The sequence below is a fragment of the Pithys albifrons genome, chromosome 27 (genome assembly GCF_047495875.1).
Source record: "Pithys albifrons albifrons isolate INPA30051 chromosome 27, PitAlb_v1, whole genome shotgun sequence".
NCBI lineage: Eukaryota > Metazoa > Chordata > Aves > Passeriformes > Thamnophilidae > Pithys > Pithys albifrons.
In genome coordinates this window covers 2975836-2999595 of record NC_092484.1, presented here as the reverse complement: position 1 = coordinate 2999595, position 23760 = coordinate 2975836, and the positions used below count along the sequence as shown (strand labels likewise).

Sequence of the window (23760 nt, the reverse complement as noted above, 5' to 3'; positions counted from 1 at the left end):
TCAACCGAAGGGGCAGAGGCAGCGCCGCAGCTCCTGCTCGCAGGAGAACGGGGGGTTGTCCCCTCTGCTCTGAGCTGGGGTGGCCTCACCTGCAATGTTGGGGCAGTTTGGGGTGACACAATGGAAGGAAGGACATGAAACCATCAGGGAGTGTCCAAAGAGGGCAGTGGAGATGGGGAAGGGCCTGGAGGGGCAGCGTGTGATGGCACTGAGGGCACTGGGTGTGTTCAACTGCAGAGGAGGAGACTGAGGGGAGACCTCATAGCAGGGACAGAGGAGGGGCAGGCACTGAGCTCTGCTCTGTGGGGACCAGGGACAGGACCCTGGGAATGGCCTGGAGTTGAGTCAGGGGGGTTGGGATGGATCTCAGGGAAAGGTTCTGCCCCCAGAGGGTGGTGGGCACTGACCAGGCTCCCCAGGGCAGTGGGCACGGCCCCAAGGCTGCCAGAGCTCCAGGAGGGTTTGGATGATCCTCTCCACCCTGGCAGTGATCCCAAAGCTGGGATCTCCTGGTCTGACTGACAGCTTGGTCTGACTGAGAGCTCCTCCCGAGGGGAGGTGGAGGGGCAGGCCCTGAGCTCTGCTCTGGGACCAGGGACAGGACCCAGGGAATGGCCTGGAGTTGTGTCAGAGGGATTAGGATGGATGTCAGGGAAAGAGGGAAAGGTTCTTCCCCCAGAGGGTGGTGGGCACTGACCAGGCTCCCCAGGACAGTGGGCACAGCCCCAAGGCTGCCAGAGCTCCAGGAGGGTTTGGACAATGCTCTGGGGCAAAGGGTGGGATTCTTGGGGAGATTCCTCCTCCCATCTTTCCTTCCCAAGGGAGCCCAAATCCAGCTGGACTGGCAGGATGGGGAAGGGATTTCACCCTCCACAGGGTTTGTTCAGCTGGAGAAGAGAAGACTGAGGGGAGACTCCTTGGGGTCTGCAGCTCCTCCTGAGGGGCAGCTCCGATCTCTGCTCTGTGTGACAGTGCCAGGCCCCAGGGAAGGGCTGGAGTTGTGCCAGGGGGTTGGGATGGATCTCAGGGAAAGGTCCTTCCCCCAGAGGGTGGTGGGCACTGACCAGGCTCCCCAGGGCAGTGGGCACAGCCCCAAGGCTGCCAGAGCTCCAGGAGGGTTTGGACGATGCTCTGGGGCACACGATGAGACTCTTGGAGATGTGCAGGACCAGGGGTTGGACTTGATGACCCGTGTGGGTCCCTTCCAACTCAGCACATTCTGTCATTCTGTCATTCTGTGAGGTGGTTCCTCTTCTGAGACTGCAGTGACCCCCTTGGTCCCCTTTGCTGTCCCACCAACCCCAGGGGACAGCCTGACCCCACCCAAGGCCATCCCAACCCTTGGCTGAGCTGCCATGGCCATCCCCACGAGACCAAGGCCAGTCCAGTGTCCCTGGCAAAGGGGCACCTCCCCAAATCCCACCACATGACCACCCTGCTCCCATGCCAGCCCCAGGCCTGGCACTGCCAGCACGGACTGGGGTGCTGGAAGCAAAGCAATGCCTCCATCTGCTGGAGAAAAGGGCCCTGGGCCACTTTCACCCTGTTCACCCCAAAACTGCTGCCCCCACTGCTGCCCAGGGCCCAGGGAGGGTCCCAGCACCCACATCCTGGGCACGAGGGAGGGTGGCACTGATGGCAAAATAACCAGGATGCTGCTGCCCTCAAAGGCTGGGCAAGAGGTGTCATGGGACAAAAAGAGGAAATTGAGGTTTTTTGCTCATTTCCTGCTTAAAAAAAAGGTCTTGCCTGGCACAGGAAAGCTCGGGAGGTGAAGGGTTGGGGTGACAGTTTGTGCCTGTCTGTGCCCAAGGGCATCAGAGACACCCATGGGAGTCAGGATGGAACCCACCCACTCCTGCAGCAGCTTCTGGGGGATGAGCTGCCAGGATGGAAGATGCTGAGAGATGAATTGAGGTGGTTTCAGTGCCCACTGTGCCCACACAGCCCAGCAGTGCCACAGGGATGCCCCCCAGCCTGCCCTGAGCTGGGCATGGGGCATCCCCACAGAAACAACGGGTTGGGAATAATGCCCTGGGAAAAACCACCACAAAATAAAGACAATTAGGAAAATGCAATTTAAAGATTTAAAGATCCCATTTCCCTCTGGGATGACAAACCAGTTTCCTCAGGAATCAAAGAGTCTGTTGTTCCCTGGGAGGGTGGGCAGGCCCTGGCACAGATTCCCAGACAAGCTGTGGCTGCTCCATCCCTGGAAGTGCCCAAGGCCAGGTTGGAGCACCCTGGGACAGTGGGAGGTGTCCCTGCCCATGGCAGGGGTGGAAGGAGATGGTCTTTAAGGTCCCTCCCAACCCAAACCATGCTGAGATTCTGTGATTTGCTGCTGCTCAAACCAGTTTGGATCCCTGTCCTGAACACAAACGACACTCACACCCTGACCCCAGGGGTGAACCCCATCAGGAGGTCCAGGGAGTTGCTGGATCTTAAATTCCTCATTTATATTCTTTATTTTTACAGCATTTAAGCCCTGGGTGAGATGCTGAGGGAGCTGCACCAAGCCAAGACTCACTGCTGGGCAGGGTGGGAAGAGGTGGAATGGCTGATTGAGCAGCCCCATGGGGTGGATGGGGCAAGTTGTCACCTCCCAGAGTCCTGCCCACCCTCCCTGAGCTGGTGCCACCTTCAAGGATGGCTCAGCCCCAACGTGGACATTTATCAGCTCCAACACATGGCCTGGCCCTGCAGAAATGTCCCCAAACAGACACAACCTCCCAGTTTGCTTGGGATCAGCTGGGAAGACGGGTTGGACAATAAATCCAAGGAGGAGGGAGCTGTGGAGGAGGGTGGTCACAGCACCCACCAGGTCCCACCCTGGCCCCCCAAAGCCATGGAGAGGTGCCCAGTCCCAGGGGGCACCTTCCCACTGGTGTGGTCAGGCTCAAAGAGCAAAGATATGGTGGATAAATCCACTTTTCTCATGGAAAGGCTCATCCCCAAGGCCTGCTCATCCCAGGAGAAATCCCTGCACTTGGCTTCCCACCCACTCCACAGTGGCACCACTAATTAGGGCACCAGCTCATTAGTCCAAACATTGATTAGAAGGGAAATATTTTGAGGTTTAGAAGTGTTAAAAAGGTGACCTTATCCCAGAGGGGACAGGCATTGATGGGAGGACTTTTCCCACAGCTGGGTTGGGTCATTCTCTGAGCTCCTGGAAAGCTCTGGAAGATAAAGAAGTGGTTTTTTCTAAGGACTGTGCTCGTCTGGTGGAGCTGCTGCAGGAAATTCCACCAAAAACATGGAAGAAACCAAACCCTTTCCACCCTGACAGCCCATCTGGAGCAACACAACCCGGAGAGAAGGGAATGAATGACGTGATTTGGGAAGTTTGGAGAGTGGGAATCCCTCCTACAACACAGCTGCCCTCCATGAAGCCACCTCTGAAGCCACCCCTGAAGTCACCTCCAAAGCCATCCCTGAAGTCACCTCCAAAGCCACTCCTGAAGTCACCTCCAGAGCCATCCACAAAGTCACCTCCAGAGCCATCCACAAAGTCACCTCCAAAACCACCCCTGAAGTCACCTCCAGAGCCATCCACAAAGTCACCTCCAGAGTCATCCTTGAAGTCACCTCCAAAGCCATCCTTGAATCCACCTCCAGAGCCACCCCTGAAGTCACCTCCAAAGCCACCCCTGAAGTCACCTCCAAAGCCATCCTTGAATCCACCTCCAGAACCACCCCTGAAGTCACCTCCAGAGCCACCCCTGAAGTCACCTCCAAAGCCACCCCTGAAGTCACCTCCAGAGCCATCCCCAAAGTCACCTCCAGAGCCATCCCTGAAGTCACCTCCAGAGCCATCCCTGAAGCCACCTCTGAAGCCATCGTTGAAGTCACCTCCAAAGCCACACCTGAAGCCACCTCTGAAGCCATCCCTGAAGCCACCCATGAAGGAGGGGCAGTTTGGGGCTCCATGAGCAGCTTGAGGGACACAAACCCACCGCACCAGGTCCCACCACAGGTGATTCAACAACCGGAGGCTCCGCTGGCAGCACGTGGGCACGGAGCGGTGCCAGGGCTGCCAGGAGGCTCTGGGGCCTCAGGGGAGGGAGGCCCAACCTCCAGCTTCCTTCAGCCGTGCAAGAAGCAGCTTTTGAAAGAACATCCTCCACCAAACGGGGCGCGGCGAGTGGTGCCAGGGCGATGCCCGGTGGCACCATGGCCGGAGCCAGGGATGGGCAGAGGGAGCAGCTGAGGATCCAGGGTGGGCAGCTGGAACCCCCCAGACCCCCAGCACTGCCAGGGAAGACTCAGAGGTAACAAACTGCTCTGGAAACGGAGCCTGGGAAGGAGCATCCTGGCAGTGCCCTGGCACAGCTGCTCCAGGGCAATAATGTGGGGTCTGGGGGGGACTCAGGGGGTCTGAGTGGGGGCACAGCCTGGATGTGCCCACCGGGTGCTGTGCCAGCAGAACGAGGAGTGTTGGAGGAAGCCACGGTGGTTTCTTTCAGCACCGTTGGTGGCAGCAGAGTCAGCGCCCGGCCAGGATGGGGAAGCGAAACCCGGCGGGTTCCGTCCTGCTGTGCCACTGCTCTTCTTCTCTGGGCTCTGTGCCCTCCCTTCCCACACACAGACCCCTGGCCTGCCCCCCTCGAACCTGCCTGGGGGTGGCACAGCTTTTGCTGCTCTTGTCCCACACGTCTCCCACCGTCATGAGCCCCTCATGGTCACCCAACAGGTCCCCCGAGGCAACCACCACCCCCGCACCCACCGGGGTGTGACCCAGCACAGGTGGAGCCCCCGAGGCAGTTCCCACCCCCAGCACCCCCAGTGCAGCCACTGCAGTCCCAGTGCCACCAAAGCCCCCGTGTTTTACCCCCAAACCACACCACGAAGCCTCCCCAGGCTGCTGCTTCCCCTTTTCTCTTTGTTCTTCCTCTGAGCCGTCACAGAAAGGAGTGAGAGCCCCCCGGGCTGGGGGGTGACACTGACTCTGGCTCCCTGCAGGGCTGGAGTGCTTGCCCGCTGTGCCAGCCTGGACCTGGGTGCCCCCGCAGTGCCCACCCCCATGGGGGACACCCCAGCCCGGCCCTCCAGCTCAGCCCTCATCTACAGCAACGTGGGTGAGTGACATGCTGACCCTGCTGCCCCCCTGCCTGCTGGGGGCCCCTTGGATGGTGGGAATGAACCCTCTGCTGTGCCCTTGGATGGTGGGGGTGAACCCACTGCTGTGCCCTTGGATGGTGGGGATGAACCCACTGCTGTCCCCTTGGATTCGGGGAATGGGATGAACCCACTGCTGTCCCCCTCTTGGTTGGTGGGGATGAACCCACTGCTGTCCCCTTGGATGGTGGGGATGAACCCTCTGCTGTCCCCTTGGATGGTGGGGATGAACCCACTGCTGTGCCCTTGGATGGTGGGGGTGAACCCACTGCTGTGCCCTTGGATGGTGGGGATGGGATGAACCCACTGCTGTCCCCCTCTTGGTTGGTGGGGATGAACCCACTGCTGTCCCCCTGGATGGTGGGGATGAACCCACTGCTGTGCCCTTGGATGGGGGGGATGGGATGAACCCACTGCTGTCCCCTTGGATGGTGGGGATGAACCCTCTGCTGTCCCCTTGGATGGTGGGGATGAACCCACTGCTGTCCCCTTGGATGGTGGGGATGAACCCACTGCTGTCCCCTGGGATGGAGGGGATGAACCCACTGCTGTCCCCTGGGATGGAGGGGATGAACCCACTGCTGTCCCCTGGGATGGAGGGGATGAACCCACTGCTGTCCCCTTGGATGGGAGGGATGGGATGAACCCACTGCTGTCCCCTGGGATGGTGGGGGTGAACTCACTGCTGTCCCCTTGGATGGTGGGGATGAACCCACTGCTGTCCCCCTCTTGGTTGGTGGGGATGAACCCACTGCTGTCCCCTTGGATTCGGGGAATGGGATGAACCCACTGCTGTCCCCTTGGATGGTGGGGATGAACCCTCTGCTGTCCCCTTGGATGGTGGGGATGAACCCACTGCTGCCCCCTTGGATGATGGGGGTGAACTCACTGCTGTTCCCTGGGATGGTGGGGATGAACCCGCTGCTGTCCCCTTGGGTGGTGGGCATGAACCCACTGCTGTCCCTGCCATCCCCTCCAGTGCTGGGTGTGGCTCTGAGGCTGGGGATGTGGGGCAGGAAATGTGCAGTGGGGCAAACGATGTGTTGGTGCTCTCACCCTGCTCCAGCTCCCTCTTTACTCTCCTCTGCCCTGTCTGTTCCTCCCTCCCCAGGAGAGCTTCGGGCACACCTCGCCCCCCCCAAGGCGAGCCGAGGGGAAGGCATTGGGAGGTCCCTCTCTCAGCCCCACCAGGACCCTCTGCCTCCCCCACTACCCAAAAAAAAGCAGCTCCAGCGGGCGGAGTCACTCCCAGAGCAGGGCCCATCCCACCCGTGCCAGGCTGACCCCAGACCACGTGCCAGCAGCATCCTCTACAGCATCCCACCGTGCCATCCGCGCCATGAGGAGGGGGCTCCCAGCTCCAATTCCCGCCGGGACAGACCCTTCTGTGGAGCCAAGAAGCCACTGAGCAAGTCTCAGAGCCTGGGGGAGGTGGTGGGCAGCCCCCAGCTCGCCCCGGTGCCCAGCCTGGGGGAGGTGGTGGGCAGGGGCAGCCCCCAGCTCGCCCCAGCGCCCAGCCTGGGGGAGGTGGTGGGCAGGGGCAGCCCCCAGCTCGCCCCAGCGCCCAGCCTGGGGGAGGTGGTGGCCAGGGGCAGCCCCCAGCTCGCCCCAGTGCCCAACCTGGGGGAGGTGGTGGCCAGGGGCAGCCCCCAGCTCGCCCCAGTGCCCAGCATGGGGGAGGTGGTGGCCAGGGGCAGCCCCCAGCTCGCCCCAGCGCCCAACCTGGGCGAGCTGACATTCCGGACGGCGGATGGGGAGCTGGGGCAGATCCTGCAGAGCCCGGCCGGGCCGGGGGCGGTGGTGCTGGGCTGCCAGGCAGCCTCCCTGGCGCGGCTGTCGGCGCGGCTGGAGCAGGAGCTGGTGGGGCTGGAGGAGCAGCTGCAGCTGCTGCAGGCAGAGCTGGTGGGGAAGCGCTGGGGAGCGCTGAGCATCCTGGAGAGGGAGCCGTGCTGCGAGAGCGGGGACGCCTGGTACTTCAGGGTGGGCATCACCTTCGGGCACAGTCCGCTGGTGTTGGCAGCAAAGGTAAGCCGGGCATTGGGAGGGCACCTCGGGGGGTGCTGGGGGAGGTGGCTCCTGCTGTGCTTTTCCACGGGCCCCTCAGGCAGCAGCTTCCCCTTTCTGCACCCACTTCTGCATTTGCTGAAGGAGACGGCGCTGCTGGAGGGGGGGTGGACCGAGGTGACAAAGGGTGACACTGCCATGGGTGCAAGGAGGAAGCGCTGCTGGGAGACACGTGGCAAGTTGTCACAGAATCCCAGACTATTCTGAGCTGGAAGGGACCCACAAGGATCATCGAGTCCAACTCAAGTCAATGGCCACACAGGGGATTGAACCCACGACCTTGGTGTTATTACAGCCAAGTTTTAACCAGCTGAGCTGATCTCAGGGTCCAGAGGGTACACAAAGCAGAGGCTGGAGCAGATCTGGCTGCTCAGTGATTTAAAGGAAATCTAAATATTGATAGAAAAGCACAAATTTATTACAGCTTGGCCACAGCTGGAGCCACACAGGGAGCTCATGCCCTCAAAGTAGGTGCCTACTGTGTACAAAAATTGAGTGATCTTTATACAGGTAGTATCAAATATTATCAATTCTAGACACTTGTTAGGTTTATATTTGTTGTCTAATATAAGAATGTGATATAATACCAATTTAAACATACTTTTTTCTACTCCTCCCCTCGGGTTTCTACCCTCCTGCTGTGTTGATGATGAGGTGTTAAAAGGGCTTCTCTTATCAGTCCTTTATTCAAGCAAGGCCTTAATTCCTCTTTATTTCAATTGTCCACATTTAAGGCACGCCTAAGTCCTATTTTAATTTTGCAATTATGCCATAATTTTTGTCCCTGTTTCATCAGGAGTGCAGGATGAGACCCATCCCAGCAGCTCTGCAGCTTTCCTGAGGGGCTACTCCATCCCTGTTTCTTGTTCAAAGCCATTCAAAGGGTGCAGGGCCCTGAGCTGGTGGGGTGACCCAGCCCAGGATGAGGCACCCCTGGCTCTGTCCTCTCACTGCATGTCCTGTCACAGAATCCTAGAATGGATTGGGTTGGAAAAGACCTCCAAGATCATCAAATCCAACCCTTGATCCAACCCCACTGTGATCACCAGCCCAGGGCACGGAGTGCCCTGGGCTGGTGATCACAGTGGGGTTGGATCAAGACGTGGTGGATTCTCACTCAGTGCCACATCCATAGAATCATAGAATGGATTGGATTGGAAGAGATCTCTGAGATCATCAAATCCAACCCTTGGTCCAACTCCAGTCCCTTTACCAGATCATGGCACTCAGTGCCACGGCCAAGCTCAGCTGAAAAACCTCCAGGGATGGGGAATCCACCCCCTCTCTGGGCAGCCCATTCCAATCCCTGAGCACTCTCTCTGCAAAGAATTTCTACCTGATCTCCAACTTCAATTTCCCCTGGCAGAGCTTGAGCCCCCCTTGTCCTATTGCTGAGTGCCTGGGAGAAGAGACCAACCCCCACCTGGCCAGAACTTCCCTTCAGGCAGTTCCAGACAGTGCTGAGGTCACCTCTGAGCCTCCTCTTCTCCAGGCTCAACACCCCCAGCTCCCTCAGCCTCTCCCCACAGCACTTGTGCTCCAGTCCCTTCTCCAGCCTCGTTGCTCTTCTCTTCTCACTTGGCTTGGAAGAGACCTCTGAGCTCATCAAGTCCAACCCTTGATCCAACCCCACTGGGATCACTCTGGCACTCCGTGCCCTGGGCTGGTGATCCCAGTGGGGTTGGATCAAGACCTGCTGGATTTTCTGTCCCTGGAGGTGTTTCAGAGGACACTCAGTGCCACCTCCAGTCCCTTCTCCAGCCTTGTTGCTCTTCTCTTCTCACTTGGGTTGGAAAAGCCCTCTGAGATCATCAAGTCCAACCCTTGGTCCAACTCCAGTCCCTTTACCAGATCATGGCACTCAGTGCCACGGCCAAGCTCAGGTTTAAAACCCTCCAGGGATGGGGAATCCACCCCCTCTCTGGGCAGCCCATTCCAATGCCTGATTGTTATAAACAACCAACCAAAGAGCCAATCATTTGGTATCAAGGGTAGTTTAATTTCATAAGTAATGAGAGCTATAAACAGTGCAGTGCTGGGTGCACTGGGAGTCTCTTCTCCATCAGTGACACCCCTTTGAGCTCACAGGATCCTTTTTCATACAGTCCAAGAAGGTTTATTTTTAACCAGTTCCAATAAATGATTTTCTTCTTTCTTCCTTTTGAGATCCTTTCATCTGATTCTTCCTGTTGCTTCTCTGTGGTCGTGGGGGCTGGTTCTTCTTTGCTGTGATTCTTAACTTAAAATTTAACTAGAGACAATCTTGTTAGTTAAGCCTTATCTGTTGTTTTGAGGTGTTTCTTCCTTATCTTGACTGGGTTTACTTCTCCATTGTATTTAGGTATTCTTGGATTATCTTTGGTCTGCACTGTATTTATTTTACTTCATGTTATGGGTCTTCACTTCAAAAGGCTGCTTAGAAAGAACTTTAGTTCTTTTCTTTTTTCTGCTTTTTCTACATTATTTGATAAGCTCATAGACATTCTGTTGCCAAATCTTCACTGCATCAAAGCTACACAGAATGTTTTGTTATGGTTCTTGACACCAATTAGTTTATATTTATCACATGATTACTCTCTCTGGAAAGGAGTTTTTTCTGATCTCCAGTTTCCCCTGTGTGTCCCTGCAGGTCCCCAAGCCGAGCTGTGCCAGCCTGGGGGTGCAGAGCTCGCTGGGGCCACACTGCACCATCCAGCGCCTGATGTGCCGCTTCACCGACCCCCTGCCCCGGGAGCTGCAGCTCCCAGGACACCCTGGAGAGCAGAGTCACTCCCCTTCCGGGGAGGAGCAGCCCACCCACCCTGTCCTGCAGGTCCTCATCTGTGCTGAGGTTCCCTACCAGACCCTGGCAGGCTTTGTGAAGGGATCCCAGGAGTTGCACAGAGCCAGCCCCGGGCACTACGAACGCCTGGCCTGCCTCCTGCTGCTGCAGCTGTGCCAGGGGCTGGAGCACCTCCGGGGGCAGCACGTGGGGCAGGGGGACCTCAGCCCCGAGAACCTGCTGCTGGTGCAGTGCCCGTGTCCCCCCGGGGGCCAGCAGGGCAAGAAGGAGCCCCTGGGACTGTCCCTCCCACGGCTGCTCATCAGCAGCTTCTTCAGGACCAAAGAGAAGCCAAGACCTTGTTCCACCAGCCAGGAGCAGGACTGGAGCGAGGGCCTCGCTGCTCCCACCTCCCCAGCAGCAGAGGAGCTGAAGCTGGGCAGGCTGATCTATCAGCTCTTGCACGTGGATGTCTCTCTGGAGGACACCTTGGGGTTCAGAAGCAGCAGACTGCCCGAAATCCCCTCGCTGTCCATCTATTCTGCAGGACTCAGGCGTCTGGCCACGCTGCTGCTCCACAGGGATCCTTCCAGGAGGGTCTCCCTGGAGCAGGCCAGGAGCATCCTGCAGGTCCTGCTCTGGGGGCCACGCCAGGAGCTCTTTGCCAGGAGCAAGAAGACCCTCCCGCTGCTCCAGAGCTGGGTGGAGGTGAAAAGGGCTCTGCTGCTCCTGAGCTTTGCGGAGAATTCCGTGGGGACAGGGGGCACCCCCGGCCTCGAGGAGTGGCTGTGCTGCCAGTACTTCCAGGGGGTCACTGAACACACCCTCTACCAAACCACCCAGGCTCTCTACGCTCCCTAAAGCCAAGCTCAAGTTCAGCCCACCCAAAAGTCTCCTCGAGGCCAAGAGTCCAGTGGCTGAATCTGTCCCTGCAATGTGAAACCAGATGATCTTCAGGGTTCCTTCCAAACCAAACCATTCCCTGAGTGTGTGACACCCACCAGCTCCTGAGGAACCCACGTTGGTCCTCACTGGGAAAACTGCAGATCCAAATCCAGTTCCCCCACAGCTCATGAATGATGGAGTTGGGACGAAGCTCCCAAACAGGGCGTGTTTGTACACCCTTTAATGATTTTTGGTTGTGAGTCTGATTTACTGCAATATCTCAGGGAATGGCTGGATGGGATCTCCAAGCACCAATTTAGTGGCTGATTATCCTGAGGTAAGAATTTGCACAAAACCCCCTCAGGCCCCTCCTGTGGCCACGAGGCTTTAGCTGTTCCAACACTCAAAGCCACCCACCAGAGCTCACCTTAAAGCACCCTCAGCAAAGAACAAACAGCCTCTCAGAAACAATTTGTGGCCCAGTCACAAATAAAAACGACAAGTTTAAAGGGGGAAATGCAGCAGCCACACAGCTTCAATAAAACCTGGAGCTGAGCCTCTTAAACTCTGGGCCTTTATGTGCTTCTTTGACAGCATTACCAACTCCAGTGATGGATCCAGAGGGAAACACAAAGCCAAACTTCCCAGTGTTTAGCCAGAACAGCCTCAGTGGTGGTTAATAATAGCTCAGGTGAGTTTATGGGCACCAAGGAAGGGCTGTTGCATTTGCTCCTTGCTGTGAAACACATTGGCACCATGTGGGACCTGCTCCCTGTTCCCCAAATCCATGAGGGACCATCCTGGTGAAGGGCCAAGCAAGGCCCTGCTTACATTGATTAAATTATTATTAATTAATTATTAACCCACTCACAGTCATCTAGATGGGATATTAGGGAAAAATTTTTCACCAAAAGGATGATCAGGCTGCCCAAGGCAGTGGGGGAGTCACCAATCCTGAAGTGTTCAAAAAACATGTGGATTTGGCAGTTGGAGACACAGGGGAGTGCTGGGGGAATGGTTGGAACTCGCCCTTAGAAGCTTTTCCAACCCAAACAATTCCATGATTCTGTGACTCCATCACCTGTCAGCAGCAGGACCCTCCCCACAGCCAGCCCTGGGGAGCCCCTGTGTGCCCAGTGGCACAACCAGAGACCGTGGCAGAGGTGGATCAGGGAGGATTCCTCCCAGGAGTTCCTGGGAGCTCCTGAGCTCAGAAGGCAAAAAAAAAGCCTTTATAACCCAGAGCTGTGACTCCCCCACCCCACCCCAAGAGGAAACCACAGAGCAGCAGAGGGGGGTTTCTGCCTCACCCCTGGGCTGGCAGACCCAGCCAAGCCCCCCACTCTTCTCTTCATAGAATCATAGAATGGACTGGGTTGGAAAAGACCTCCAAGATCATCAAATCCAACCCTTGATCCAACCCCACTGTGATCACCAGCCCAGGGCACTCCGTGCCCTGGGCTGGTGATCACAGTGGGGTTGGATCAAGACATGGTTGGATCAAGACATGGTGATCACAGTGGGGTTGGATCAAGACATGGTGGATTCTCACTCAGTGCCACATCCATAGAATCATAGAATGGTTTGGGTTGGAAGAGCCCTCTGAGATCATCAAGGCCAACCCTTGGGCCAACTCCAGTCCCTTTACCAGATCATGGCACTCAGTGCCACGGCCAAGCTCAGCTGAAAAACCTCCAGGGATGGGGAATCCACCCCCTCTCTGGGCAGCCCATTCCAATCCCTGAGCACTCTCTCTGTAAGGAATTTCTTTCTGATCTCCAATTTCAATTTCCCCTGGCAGAGCTTGAGCCCCCCTTGTCCTATTGCTGAGTGCCTGGGAGAAGAGACCAACCCTCAGCTGGCCAGAACTTCCCTTCAGGCAGTTCCAGACAGTGCTGAGGTCACCTCTGAGCCTCCTCTTCTCCAGGCTGAACACCCCCAGCTCCCTCAGCCTCTCCCCACAGCACTTGTGCTCCAGTTCCTTCTCCAGCCTCGTTGCTCTTCTCACTTGGCTTGGAAGAGACCTCTGAGCTCATCAAGTCCAACCCTTGATCCAACCCCACTGGGATCACTCTGGCACTCTGTGCCCTGGGCTGGTGATCCCAGTGGGGTTGGATCAAGACCTGGTGGATTCTCTGTCCCTGGAGGTGTTTCAAAGGACACTCAGTGCCACCTCCAGTCCCTTCTCCAGCCTCGTTGCCCTTCTCTTCTCACTTGGGTTGGAAGAGACCTCTGTGATCATCAACTCCAACCCTTGGTCCAACTCCAGTCCCTTTAACAGATCATGGCACTCAGTGCCACATCCAAAGGCTCTGTGCCCATTCCCACCCCGAACAGCACCCACAGAGCAGCCTCCCTGCCAAGGCTGGAGCACACAAACTCTGGCACAGGCAGCACCCAGGGCACTGAAATGGTGTTTAAATTCCATTATGGGCTTTTTGGTGCCCTGGGTGAGCCCAGGCCCTGCTGCCCACCCCACTCTCTCCTCCTGGAGTATCTATTGTGGCTATGAAATGGCACCAAAACCCGTGGCATGGCAGCAGCTCCCAAACATGGGCACCTCATCCTGGACAGACAAAGGCAACATCTGTTTCTGCAGGCCCAGGCTGGCAGCTCTGAGCACCCCCTGCACCCCTGCTCTGGTTTCCAGCCTGGGTGCCCCCCTCTGCCTCTTGCCAAGGGCCCCTTGGAGCACCCACAAGCAGCAAAACATCCACAGGGGATTGTGATGTTTTAGGCAGGACCATGTACATCTCCATGCTGGGAATGCAAAACATGGCACAGGCACCACCTGGCAGAGGAAAACAGGGATTTTTCCAGACACTCAGGTTGGGAAGGTCAGACCTTTGCCAGCCCATTGACCCACCCCTGGGTCATGGTACCTCCTCTTCGCTGCCTTTAGCACTGACACACCAATATGGAATCCTGGAATATCCTGAGCTGGAAAGGACCCACAGGGATCATCCAGTCCCACCCCTGGCCCTGCACAGACACCCCAACAATCCCACCCTGTCCCATTGTCCAAACCCTCCTGAAGCTCTGGCAGCCTTGGGGCTGTGCCCACTGCCCTGGGGAGCCTGGTCAGTGCCCACCACCCTCTGGGGGAAGGAGCTTTCCCTGAGATCCATCCCAACCCCCTGGCACAGCTCCAGCCATTCCCTGGGGCCTGGCACTGTCACACAGAGCAGAGATCGGAGCTGCCCCTCAGGAGGAGCTGCAGACCCCAAGGAGTCTCCCCTCAGTCTTCTCTTCTCCAGCTGAACAAACCCTGTGGAGGGTGAAATCCCTTCCCCATCCTGCCAGTCCAGCTGGATTTGGGCTCCCTTGGGAAGGAAAGATGGGAGGAGGAAGCTCCCCAACAATCCCACCCTTTGCCCCAGACCGTTGTCCAAACCCTCCTGGAGCTCTGGCAGCCTTGGGGCTGTGCCCACTGCCCTGGGGAGCCTGGTCAGTGCCCACCACCCTCTGGGGGAAGGACCTTTCCCTGAGATCCATCCCAACCCCCTGGCACAGCTCCAGCCATTCCCTGGGTCCTGTCCCTGGTCCCAGAGCAGAGCTCAGGGCCTGCCCCTCCACCTCCCCTGGGGAGGAGCTGCAGCCCCCGAGGAGTCTCCCCTCAGTGTCCTCTGCCCCAGCTGAACAAGCCCAGTGCCCTCAGCTGCTCCTCTGACCCTTCCCCACCTTCATGTCACCAGAATTTGGGTGACAGCAAGAACAGTGAGGATGAGTTACCTCCCCTTGGTCAGACAACAGAGAATCCTGGAATACCCCGAGCCTTGAGAGACCCCCAAGGACCATCCAATCCGACCCCTGTAACTGCACAGACACCCCAACAATCCCACCCTGTCCCCCAGGGTTGTCCCCTCCTGGAGCTCTGGCAGCCTTGGGGCCGTGCCCACTGCCCTGGGGAGCCTGGTCAGTGCCCACCACCCTCTGGGGGAAGAACCTTTTCCTGTTATCCAACCTAATCCTTCCCTGACTTCAGGCTCTCTCCTCCAGTCCTGGCACTGGCTTTCCAAAAATCCCTGTAGGAAGAGCACAGTTGTAGGGCCAGAGGAGAACTGGGAAAAGCCCTTTGGGAGAGCTCTGGCATTCCCTGGCTGGCAGCACAGCCCTGACCCCAGAGGGGACAGCTGTGGGGCAGGACCTGCTCTGGGTCACACTCACAGATCCCCCCCTGCTTCTATTTACACTCCCAGCACAACCTGGTGGAATAAATAACCCATTCCCATGGATTTGCTGCTCCAAGGTTTTAGAGAGGAAAGATTAATTGGCTGAAACTGTCAAACAAGCCTGCAAAGTACTGAAAAAAAAAATTAAAATACCACACTTTAAAGCTCAGTTCTTTGGAGACTTATTTGATGTGACTTCAGCTCAAGTTTTGTTAATTCCCAACCCAAGTTTTGTTAATTCCAGCACCACAATGAGCCATTTTCCCTTCTCTTCACCCTCCTGAACACAAACGTGACTGTGGACCCCAAAAACAGGACACTCCTCAACCCCAACCTGTCCCCCCAGGAGCTCTGGGGCCTGCCCAGCCCTCAGTGACACTGCTGAGCTGCAGAGGTGCCACAAGCCCTCCTAGATCAGCACCACCAATTACACCTCAAGAATTCCTGCACTGCCACCACCCTGGTTGAGGATCCACTGTCACTGCAACACTGAAATTGCAGATATTTAAGCTATTTGGTATCAAAGCAGAGCCATGAGTTTCTCTCACACCCCACCTGTGATTTCCCAGCCAACCCATGCCCCAAATATCCCACAAACACAGGCAGAGCACAGATGCAGCCACCCCAATTACCAGTGGAAATGGCCAACCTGCTAATTAGTCACTAAAAGCAGACTTTTCCAGGATTGCTGAGTTATTCCAAACCCTGGCAGAGAACACATCCAGGAGTCCCAGTCAAGCAAAGAACAAGCAAAGCCTTTGCACACCTGCAACTTTAATGGTTGGGGCAGTTCCAGAGTCACCTCTTCAAGAGTGCAAGTCTTTTAAACAGCTTAAAACCAGCGATAAAAAGTAAAATATAAATTTTTATTTAGAATTAAAGCAAATACTTCAGTATCACAAACACAATATTAAACTTCAAGAAATATACTGCTAAATTTGGAGGGAGCATTTATTTTTTTTGCACAACCATGCACACGAAAAAAAAAAAAAAAAATAAAATCCAGAGGAAGATGTGGAGCCTGAAATTTTCAACATCTCACCACCAAAAAGCAGCTGGGTCACAACGTTTCGTACAGAGTTATATAGACTGGAATAAGATGTTGACAAAATTTCTACAGAATCATCTTTATAGACAACAAGAAAGCTCTAAAGAGGCAAACATTGCAATCTAGTCTTCTTCTGCTGAGTCTCTCTCAAACGTGTAGGCCATGAAACAAGCGTCTGGTCTCTTGGGGACAAGGGGATGCCCTGGTCTCACAATCTCAAAGCCCAAAAAGCTGAAAGTACGGAGCAATGCAGCTAAAAAACAAAGCAGGAGACAGGTTGGAGCTGTGTGGAACTGCCCACCCACCAAAGGCCAGCCCTGCTGCTGTGTTTGCACCTCTCCAAGAGGGGGCTGCAGGGAACACCCTGTAGTAGTTTTGGCTTTAGTCAGCACAGGTCCCCATTTGTGTGGCTCAGCTTCATGAACGAAGGTTTGGGCAGGGCTCTCCCCACGTGCCCTTCCAGCCTGCGCAGTGGATTTCAGGTGAGGCTCAACGGGCACAGAACTGGCCCCACCGTTTCAGTCCTGAGGTTCATCTGCCAAGGCTGAGTGAGCTTGGACAGTGACACTGAAGTCCTCAGGACTAGAACCTACAGCACCCAGCACTTCCCAGGAGGTCTCCCATCCAAGTACTAACCCGGGGCTGACCCTGCTGAGCTTCCGAGATCTGACGGGATCGGATGGCAGGGAGGCTTGAACTGCCCAGGTCCCCATTTAGGCCTCAGTTTTTAGCAGGCCTCAAAGGTTGTGACACAGATTAGAGGGGACAGGTATCATCTGACTCAAGCAGCCATAGAGGTGTTTCATATCATCTGACATCATCAGGAAGTGTCGGGGAGTGTAACAAGCAAGGGGGGAGGAGTTTCTATCTCTGGGTCCCTGCTTCTGACCAGGACGGTTCCCGCCCCCTGACTGCTGATATCAGGCCCTGCTGCCGGTTGGTGAGCACATTCCTGTTAATTCCTCTTTCCCTCCTGCCTCTGTTTACCCGGGGACGTGAGCACATTCCTGTTAATTCATCTTTCCCTCCTGCCTCTGTTTACCCGGGGACATGAGCACATTCCTGTTAATTCCTCTTTCCCTCCTGCCTCTGTTTACCCGGGGACGTGAGCACATTCCTGTTAATTCCTCTTTCCCTCTTGCTGGGAGGTTTCCTTTGGGGAGGGGGTTTGGTTGGTTTGGAGTTTCACCTGTTGTTGTTTCCTGTCACTCTGTGCTATTTCATATTCTGTGTTAAGCTCTCCTCTACTCTGTATAAATACAAAAACCTCACTGTGTCTAAAGCCTCCTTTCTGCTGTTCTCCCTCACTCTCCTGCTCTGGGAGTGGACTTTGTGACTGGGTACCAGGCAGTTGGCATTTTGCCAGCTCAAACTGTAACACACCCACCTCTGTCGTCTCTGTTCTTGTGGAAACAGATGAACACGTGATCAACTCGAAGCTGTTCTTCAGCAAATTCCAGAAGAACTGCGAAACTGGAAGAGAAAGGGCAGGGGTTCAGTGCCAGGGAACATCCTGAAGGGACTGGAGGGGACCCACAGGACTGAGTTCAACCCCTGGCCCAGCACAGCCCCAACAATCCTCTCAGAGTGTTGTCCAAACACTCCCTGAGCTCTGGCAGGCTTGGAATTGGAATCAAGTGATTCCTTCAGGGATAGCCCTGGGAGCCAATCCACACAGGAATTCCTAAGGAAGAGGAATGGGTTGGAGCTTCAAACCAACAGGAGATCCCTGAGCCCAGGGCAGAAATCAAAGTTTAATGCTACAATAAATGTGGGTTTTTGTTGCAGCTGAAGGAAGAGCTGCAGTGAGAGACTCTGAGACAGGCTGGAGTTTCCAGGGGATAAACCACCCCAAAATCAGACTTTTGTGAGGTTCTACCTGCTGCCTCTCACAGGAGAACATCAAGCACCATAATTACAGTTCAAGCTTTCAGGATAGAGAGAGCCAAGAGTTATCCCACCCCCCTGGCAAGACAGGGGTTAATCCTGGATTCTCCCTGACCCACCTGTCCTTGCTCCCCTCAGGCAGAGCACCACTGGGAATTTCTATGTAGAGGTTGTTGTTGTTCAGCACTGCTCTCCAACTAATGTGTTTGGCATCTGTAAGCCTTGACTGGACATTGAGAATTCTTGTCCTGTTGTTGTTAGATGTTAGTTCTTCTGTTACATTCAGCCGATTATCCTGCAGCAGGAGAGAGGGCAGGGTTAGTTCCCATTCCAGAACAGGACTCAGGCATGGAATGCATCCCAAAAAAAGCTGCTTGTTCTTCATACTCACCGAATAAAATAAATTAGCTGAAAGATTGTGATCCCTCTGACTATTCCCTCGCCCACCTGGGATCTTCAGGGGTGGGTGAGGGACATCAGGAGCACCACCGAGGCCCCGGACCCAGGTTACTACAGCAATTGAAGGGGACCCTGGAACTGCAAAGGGATCAAGGTTAGAAAGGTTGGACAAAGCCCTGGCAGCTCCAGGACCTGCACAGAGCTCAGATGGCAACACTGAAATAAATAAACCAAACCCAGGCCAAGGGGCTCCTCCCAATGTATCCCAAGCAACTGGGAAGACAAAGGAGCCTCCAGAGAAGGATTCCCCAATCCCTGGAGGTTTTTAACCTGAGCTCGGCCGTGGCACTGAGTGCCATGATCTGGTAAAGGGACTGGAGTTGGACCAAGGGTTGGACTTGATGATCTCAGAGGGCTTTTCCAACCCAATCCATTCTGTGATTCTATGGATGTGGCAGTGACAGAGAATCCACCACGTCTTGATCCAACCCTACTGTGCCCTGGGAGTGAACTCACAGAGTGCCCTGGGCTGGTGATCACAGTGGGGTTGGACTTGATGATCTCAGAGGTCTCTTCCAACCCAAGTGAGAAGAGCAACGAGGCTGGAGAAGGGACTGGGGGTGGCACTGAGTGTCCTCTGAAACACCTCCAGGGACAGAGAATCCACCAGGTCTTGATCCAACCCCACTGGGATCACCAGCCCAGGGCATGGAGTGCCAGAGTGATCCCAGTGGGGTTGGATCAAGGGTTGGACTTGATGAGCTCAGAGGTCTCTTCCAAGCCAAGTGAGAAGAGAAGAGCAACGAGGCTGGAGAAGGGACTGGAGCACAAGTGCTGTGGGGAGAGGCTGAGGGAGCTGGGGGTGTTGAGCCTGGAGAAGAGGAGGCTCAGAGGTGACCTCAGCACTGTCTGGAACTGCCTGAAGGGAAGTTCTGGCCAGCTGGGGGTTGGTCTCTTCTCCCAGGCACTCAGCAATAGGACAAGGGGGGCTCAAGCTCTGCCAGGGGAAATTGAAGTTGGAGATCAGGTAGAAATTCTTTGCAGAGAGAGTGCTCAGGGATTGGAATGGGCTGCCCAGAGAGGGGGTGGATTCCCCATCCCTGGAGGTTTTTCAGCTGAGCTTGGCCGTGGCACTGAGTGCCATGATCTGGTAAAGGGACTGGAGTTGGACCAAGGGTTGGACTTGATGATCTCAGAGGGCTTTTCCAACCCAATCCATTCTGTGATTCTATGGATGTGGCACTGAGGGAGAATCCACCACGTCTTGATCCAACCCTACTGTGCCTGGCAGAGTTGCCATGAGAAACTCAGGGTGTTTGCAGGGGTGGGCTCAGCTCGAGCTCCTGAGCCTGGTGGGAGTGTCTGAGACAGGGACATGATTTATGAGGTAGTTTTGTGGAATTGCTCGAGCTGGGAGTGCTGGTGGGAAGGGCTGAGGTGATCAGGTGTGATGGTTTGATCCAGTCTGTCCCTGGTAACCACATGTAACTAAGGAAGGGTTTGTCTCCCAGGTCTTCCTCACCCACGGGACAAGGGAGTGCAGAATATCACAGGGAAAAAGCCTCCTGCCTTACTGGGCTTGGGGTTTTGCTAAATGAGAGCAAGGTGAGGGAGGAGATGACCCCTTGCTGCAGAATGGCCCTTCTGAGACGAGGTCAGGCCTGTCCTGGGACAGAAACACACCTGGATCACTTCAAACTGAGAGGATTTTTCACCTCTGAGTTGATTTTTCCCTCAATAAATGCAGTAGCAGCTTTCTGGGCATCAGCAGCTCCTGTCATAGAATCACAGAATGGATTGGGTTGGAAAAGACCTCCAAGATCATCAAATCCAACCCTTGATCCAACCCCACTGTGATCACCAGCCCAGGGCACTCTGTGAGTTCACTCCCAGGGCACAGTAGGGTTGGATCAAGACGTGGTGGATTCTCCCTCAGTGCCACATCCATAGAATCACAGAATGGTTTGGGTTGGAAGAGACCTCTGAGAGCATCAAATCCAACCCTTGATCCAACTCCAGTCCCTTTACCAGATCATGGCACTCAGTGCCACGGCCATCCACAGTGGGGTTGGATCAAGGGTTGGATTTGATGCTTTCAGAGGTCTTTTCCAACCCAATCGATTCTACGATTCTTTTGAAGTTTCTCGCCCTGCTCCGAGCCTGTTTTTAACTCCTCCCGCAGCAGAGCAGAGCAGAGCAGGGCAGAGCAGCGCTGGCCCCTCCCTCTGCACCACCACCATCCTCCCTCCCTCCCTCCCTCCCTCCCCGCAGGCTCCTCAACACTCCGGAGTTGCGTCATCTCAGCAGATGCAGCAACCGAGGAGGCCCTTGGGGAGGTTTTCACAACCCGTCCTGTCTGCGGGAGCCGCTGCAGCCATTTGCAAACCGGGAGAAGCAGCTCCCAAACAAGCCTCCATTTTGCTCCTTCCAACACCAGTTTCGGGGAGGTTTTAGTTTCTTTTTATTATTATTTTTTTTTTTAATGAGCTTGAAACTTGTGAGGAATAATCCGTATTAGAAAGGCTGGGAATGAGCAGAGAGGTTAAATATGTGCTGGAAGGTGATTATAGTTTTATATGTGTGAATTATATACATAAATTGCAGGCTTTTATTGCAAATATGAAATTTTAATTACACTTCTTTCTATTTTTCTGTATTTTCCTCTATTTTTTCTGTATTTTTCTCTATATTTTTTCTGTATTTTTCTCTATATTTTTCTCTATATTTTTTCTGTATTTTTCTCTATATTTTTTCTGTATTTTTCTCTATATTTTTTCTGTTTTTCTCTATATTTTTTCTGTATTTTTCTCTATTTTTTCTGTATATTTTTTCTGTATTTTTCTGTGTATTTTGTCTGTATTTTTCTCTATTTTTTCTGTATTTTTCTCTATATTTTTCTGTATTTTTCTCTATATTTTTCTGTATTTTTCTCTATATTTTTCTGTATTTTTCTCTATAGTTTTTCTGTATTTTTCTCTATAGTTTTTCTGTATTTTTCTCTATTTTTTCTGTATTTTTCTCTATAGTTTTTCTGTATTTTTCTCTATAGTTTTTCTGTATTTTTCTCTATTTTTTCTGTATTTTTCTCTATTTTTTCTGTATTTTTCTCTATATTTTTCTGTATTTTTCTCTATATTTTTCTGTATTTTCTCTATATTTTTCTGTATTTTTCTCTATATTTTTCTGTATTTTTTCTCTATTTTTCTGTATTTTTCTCTCTATTTTGTCTGTATTTTTCTCTATATTTTTTCTGTATTTTCATCTATATTTTTCTGTATTTTTCTCTATATTTTTCTGTATTTTTTTCTATTTTTCTCTATTTTTTCTGTATTTTTCTCTATATTTTTTCTGTATTTTTCTCAGTATTTTTCCCCATATTTTTCTCTATATTTTTCTATCTTTTTCCAGATATATAGAATTTATATATATGATTTCTATATATAGAAATATATATATTTATTTCTATATATTTGGATTTCGCTGTATATTTATTTCTATATATTTGGATTTTTATACATTTATTTTCTATATTCGATTTTTTTTGCATTTTTTTCAATATATTTATTTAATATTTTTCTTTATTTACTATATTTATTTTGTATATCCTGGTTGTTACATATTTTGCCTATTCTTTTTTATATATTTATTTTATATATTACAGTTTTTCTATCTTTTGTATATTCTTTTCTATATATTTATTTTGTATATTCCTTTTTTTAATATTTTGCATATTTTTATGTATTTATTTTGTATATTCCGGCTTTTCTATATTTTTCATGTTCTTTTTTATCTATTTATTTTGTATAACCTGGTTTTTATATATTTTGCATGTTCTTTTTAATATATTTATTCTGTATATTCGAAGTTTTATATTTTTATATATTTATTTTGTATATTCAATTTCTGTATTTTTTGCATATTCTATTTTATAGATTTATTTTGTACCTTATATTTTTATATATTTTGCATATTTTATATATTTATTTTCTATACTCCATTTTTTTATATTTTGCATATTTTTTATATATTTATTTTATACATTCCGGTTTTATATATTTATTTTGCATCGTCTCTTTTCATATATTTATTCTTACACATTTACACATTTATTTAATACACCAAATTTAAATTCTTTAATTAATTCAGGGTTGAATTTTCAGGCTCTTTAAAAGCCCTTTTCCTTCAGTATCCCCATTATTTATTTTATTTTAGAATTACCGCAACCCCCCCCCCGTTACAAACAAACCTTTAAAACACATTTTCGGGCTGTTATTTCCTATAATTCCACCTTCCTCCCCCCAAAAAATGAATATTTGCAAGCACGATTATATTTCAGAGTGATGTTTACACCTCCTGAGCGGGGGAAAATCACCTTTATAGCGCAATAAAGTATAAAAAAAGAGCTAAAAAGCTCCTTTTAAAGCCCCTCCCGAGGCCTGGTGTCCCCACACCAACAATTCGGGTATTTTATTTTCTTTTTCCCCAGCACTACTGGAGGTGTTTATTCTTTCGATTGAGTTTTTAACCTAACACTCTTACCCTTGATTATTTCTCCGGAGTGTCCCCAGTTACATAAAAGGATAAACAGCCTCCAATCCTTTGATATTTTTACCTAATTATTGTTTTCCCCTCAGACTCCCCCCCCCCTCAGCCCTCACGCCCCCGGTGCCCTCAGGGCGGTGGAAACACCCCGGAGGGGGTTAAAAAAACCTTTTTTAATGCTTTTTCTCAGCTTTTTTGCTTTCCCTCAGCCTCCCGCCGAGGAAGGGGGGGGTTAAAAACACCTTTTTTAGTGGTTTTTTCCTCAGCTTTTCTGCTTCCCCCTCAGCCTCCCCTCACGGGGCGGGGGCTGGGCCGCCCCTCCCTCGCTGCCCACAGGGCCTCCCACACACCCTGCGAGGCCCCGGGGACAGCGAGGAGGGTGAGGAGGAGAAGGAGAAGAAGGAGAAGGAGAAGGAGGAAGAAGAAGAGGAAAAGGAGGCAGCGAGCGCCCAGCGGTGCGCAGGCTGAGGGAGGCCGCGGCCCCTCACCTGCTCTGTCCGGTAGTGAGGCTCAGCACAGCGGGCATGATGGTGCTTTTATTCCCCTCTTTCTCTCTAGCGAAGCAGTGGCTGTTGAGTATCCGTTGCAGGGAGGATTTCACCATCCGGCCGCTGTGGTCCGAACCCCGAAACCCTCCGCCGCCTCCGCCGCCGCTCCCCAGGCGCCGCTACACAAAATGGCACCCCGGACTCGGCGGGGCCTTATATACCCTCCCTCGCCACGCCCCCCCGCCTAGACCACGCCCCCTCATTGCCAACCACGCCCCCAACGAAAACCGGCTCGCATTGAGCGGTGTGAGTGTCAATCAGAGAAATACCGCTTTCTATTGGTTGATAGGAGAGAGGGGGCGGGACATTGAGCGGGTGCTGCAAGGGTTGGGA

General features: G+C 52.9%; 3 protein-coding genes across 3 annotated transcripts; 1 reads left to right on the top strand and 2 right to left on the bottom strand.

Annotated features, from left to right (window-relative positions):
* On the bottom strand, positions 1-3907 carry LOC139683076 (TATA-binding protein-associated factor 2N-like). The gene is made up of 2 exons (XM_071577828.1): positions 3424-3907; positions 1-89 (listed from the first exon to the last, which is right to left on the bottom strand). The coding sequence occupies exons 1-2, from the start codon at positions 3905-3907 to the stop codon at positions 1-3; spliced, it is 573 nt and encodes a 190-aa protein (XP_071433929.1).
* A 254-nt stretch (positions 3908-4161) lies between these two features.
* On the top strand, positions 4162-11709 carry PEAK3 (PEAK family member 3). The gene is made up of 4 exons (XM_071577827.1): positions 4162-4274; positions 4966-5081; positions 6233-7146; positions 9815-11709. The coding sequence occupies exons 1-4, from the start codon at positions 4162-4164 to the stop codon at positions 10805-10807; spliced, it is 2136 nt and encodes a 711-aa protein (XP_071433928.1). The 3' UTR covers positions 10808-11709.
* A 4141-nt stretch (positions 11710-15850) lies between these two features.
* OAZ1 (ornithine decarboxylase antizyme 1) lies at positions 15851-23552 on the bottom strand. The gene is given in 6 exon segments (XM_071577917.1): positions 15851-16304; positions 17439-17524; positions 18058-18233; positions 18330-18416; positions 18418-18475; positions 23368-23552. Coding segments are annotated over 6 exon segments (654 nt in total). The 5' UTR covers positions 23484-23552; the 3' UTR covers positions 15851-16173.
* Between the last annotated feature and the right edge of the window lie 208 nt (positions 23553-23760).

Excerpts from the sequence above, each read along its gene's own strand:
- PEAK3 (XM_071577827.1), top strand. The coding sequence starts at position 4,162 with ATGCCCGGTGGCACCATGGCCGGAGCCAGGGATGGGCAGAGGGAGCAG. Across the intron at positions 4,275-4,965 it reads CTGCCAGGGAAGACTCAGAG|GGCTGGAGTGCTTGCCCGCT; the intron begins GTAACAAACTGC and ends GGCTCCCTGCAG. Across the intron at positions 7,147-9,814 it reads CGCTGGTGTTGGCAGCAAAG|GTCCCCAAGCCGAGCTGTGC; the intron begins GTAAGCCGGGCA and ends GTGTCCCTGCAG.
- LOC139683076 (XM_071577828.1), bottom strand. The coding sequence starts at position 3,907 with ATGGGTGGCTTCAGGGATGGCTTCAGAGGTGGCTTCAGGTGTGGCTTT. Across the intron at positions 90-3,423 it reads CTTCAGGGATGGCTTTGGAG|GTGAGGCCACCCCAGCTCAG; the intron begins GTGACTTCAGGG and ends CCAACATTGCAG.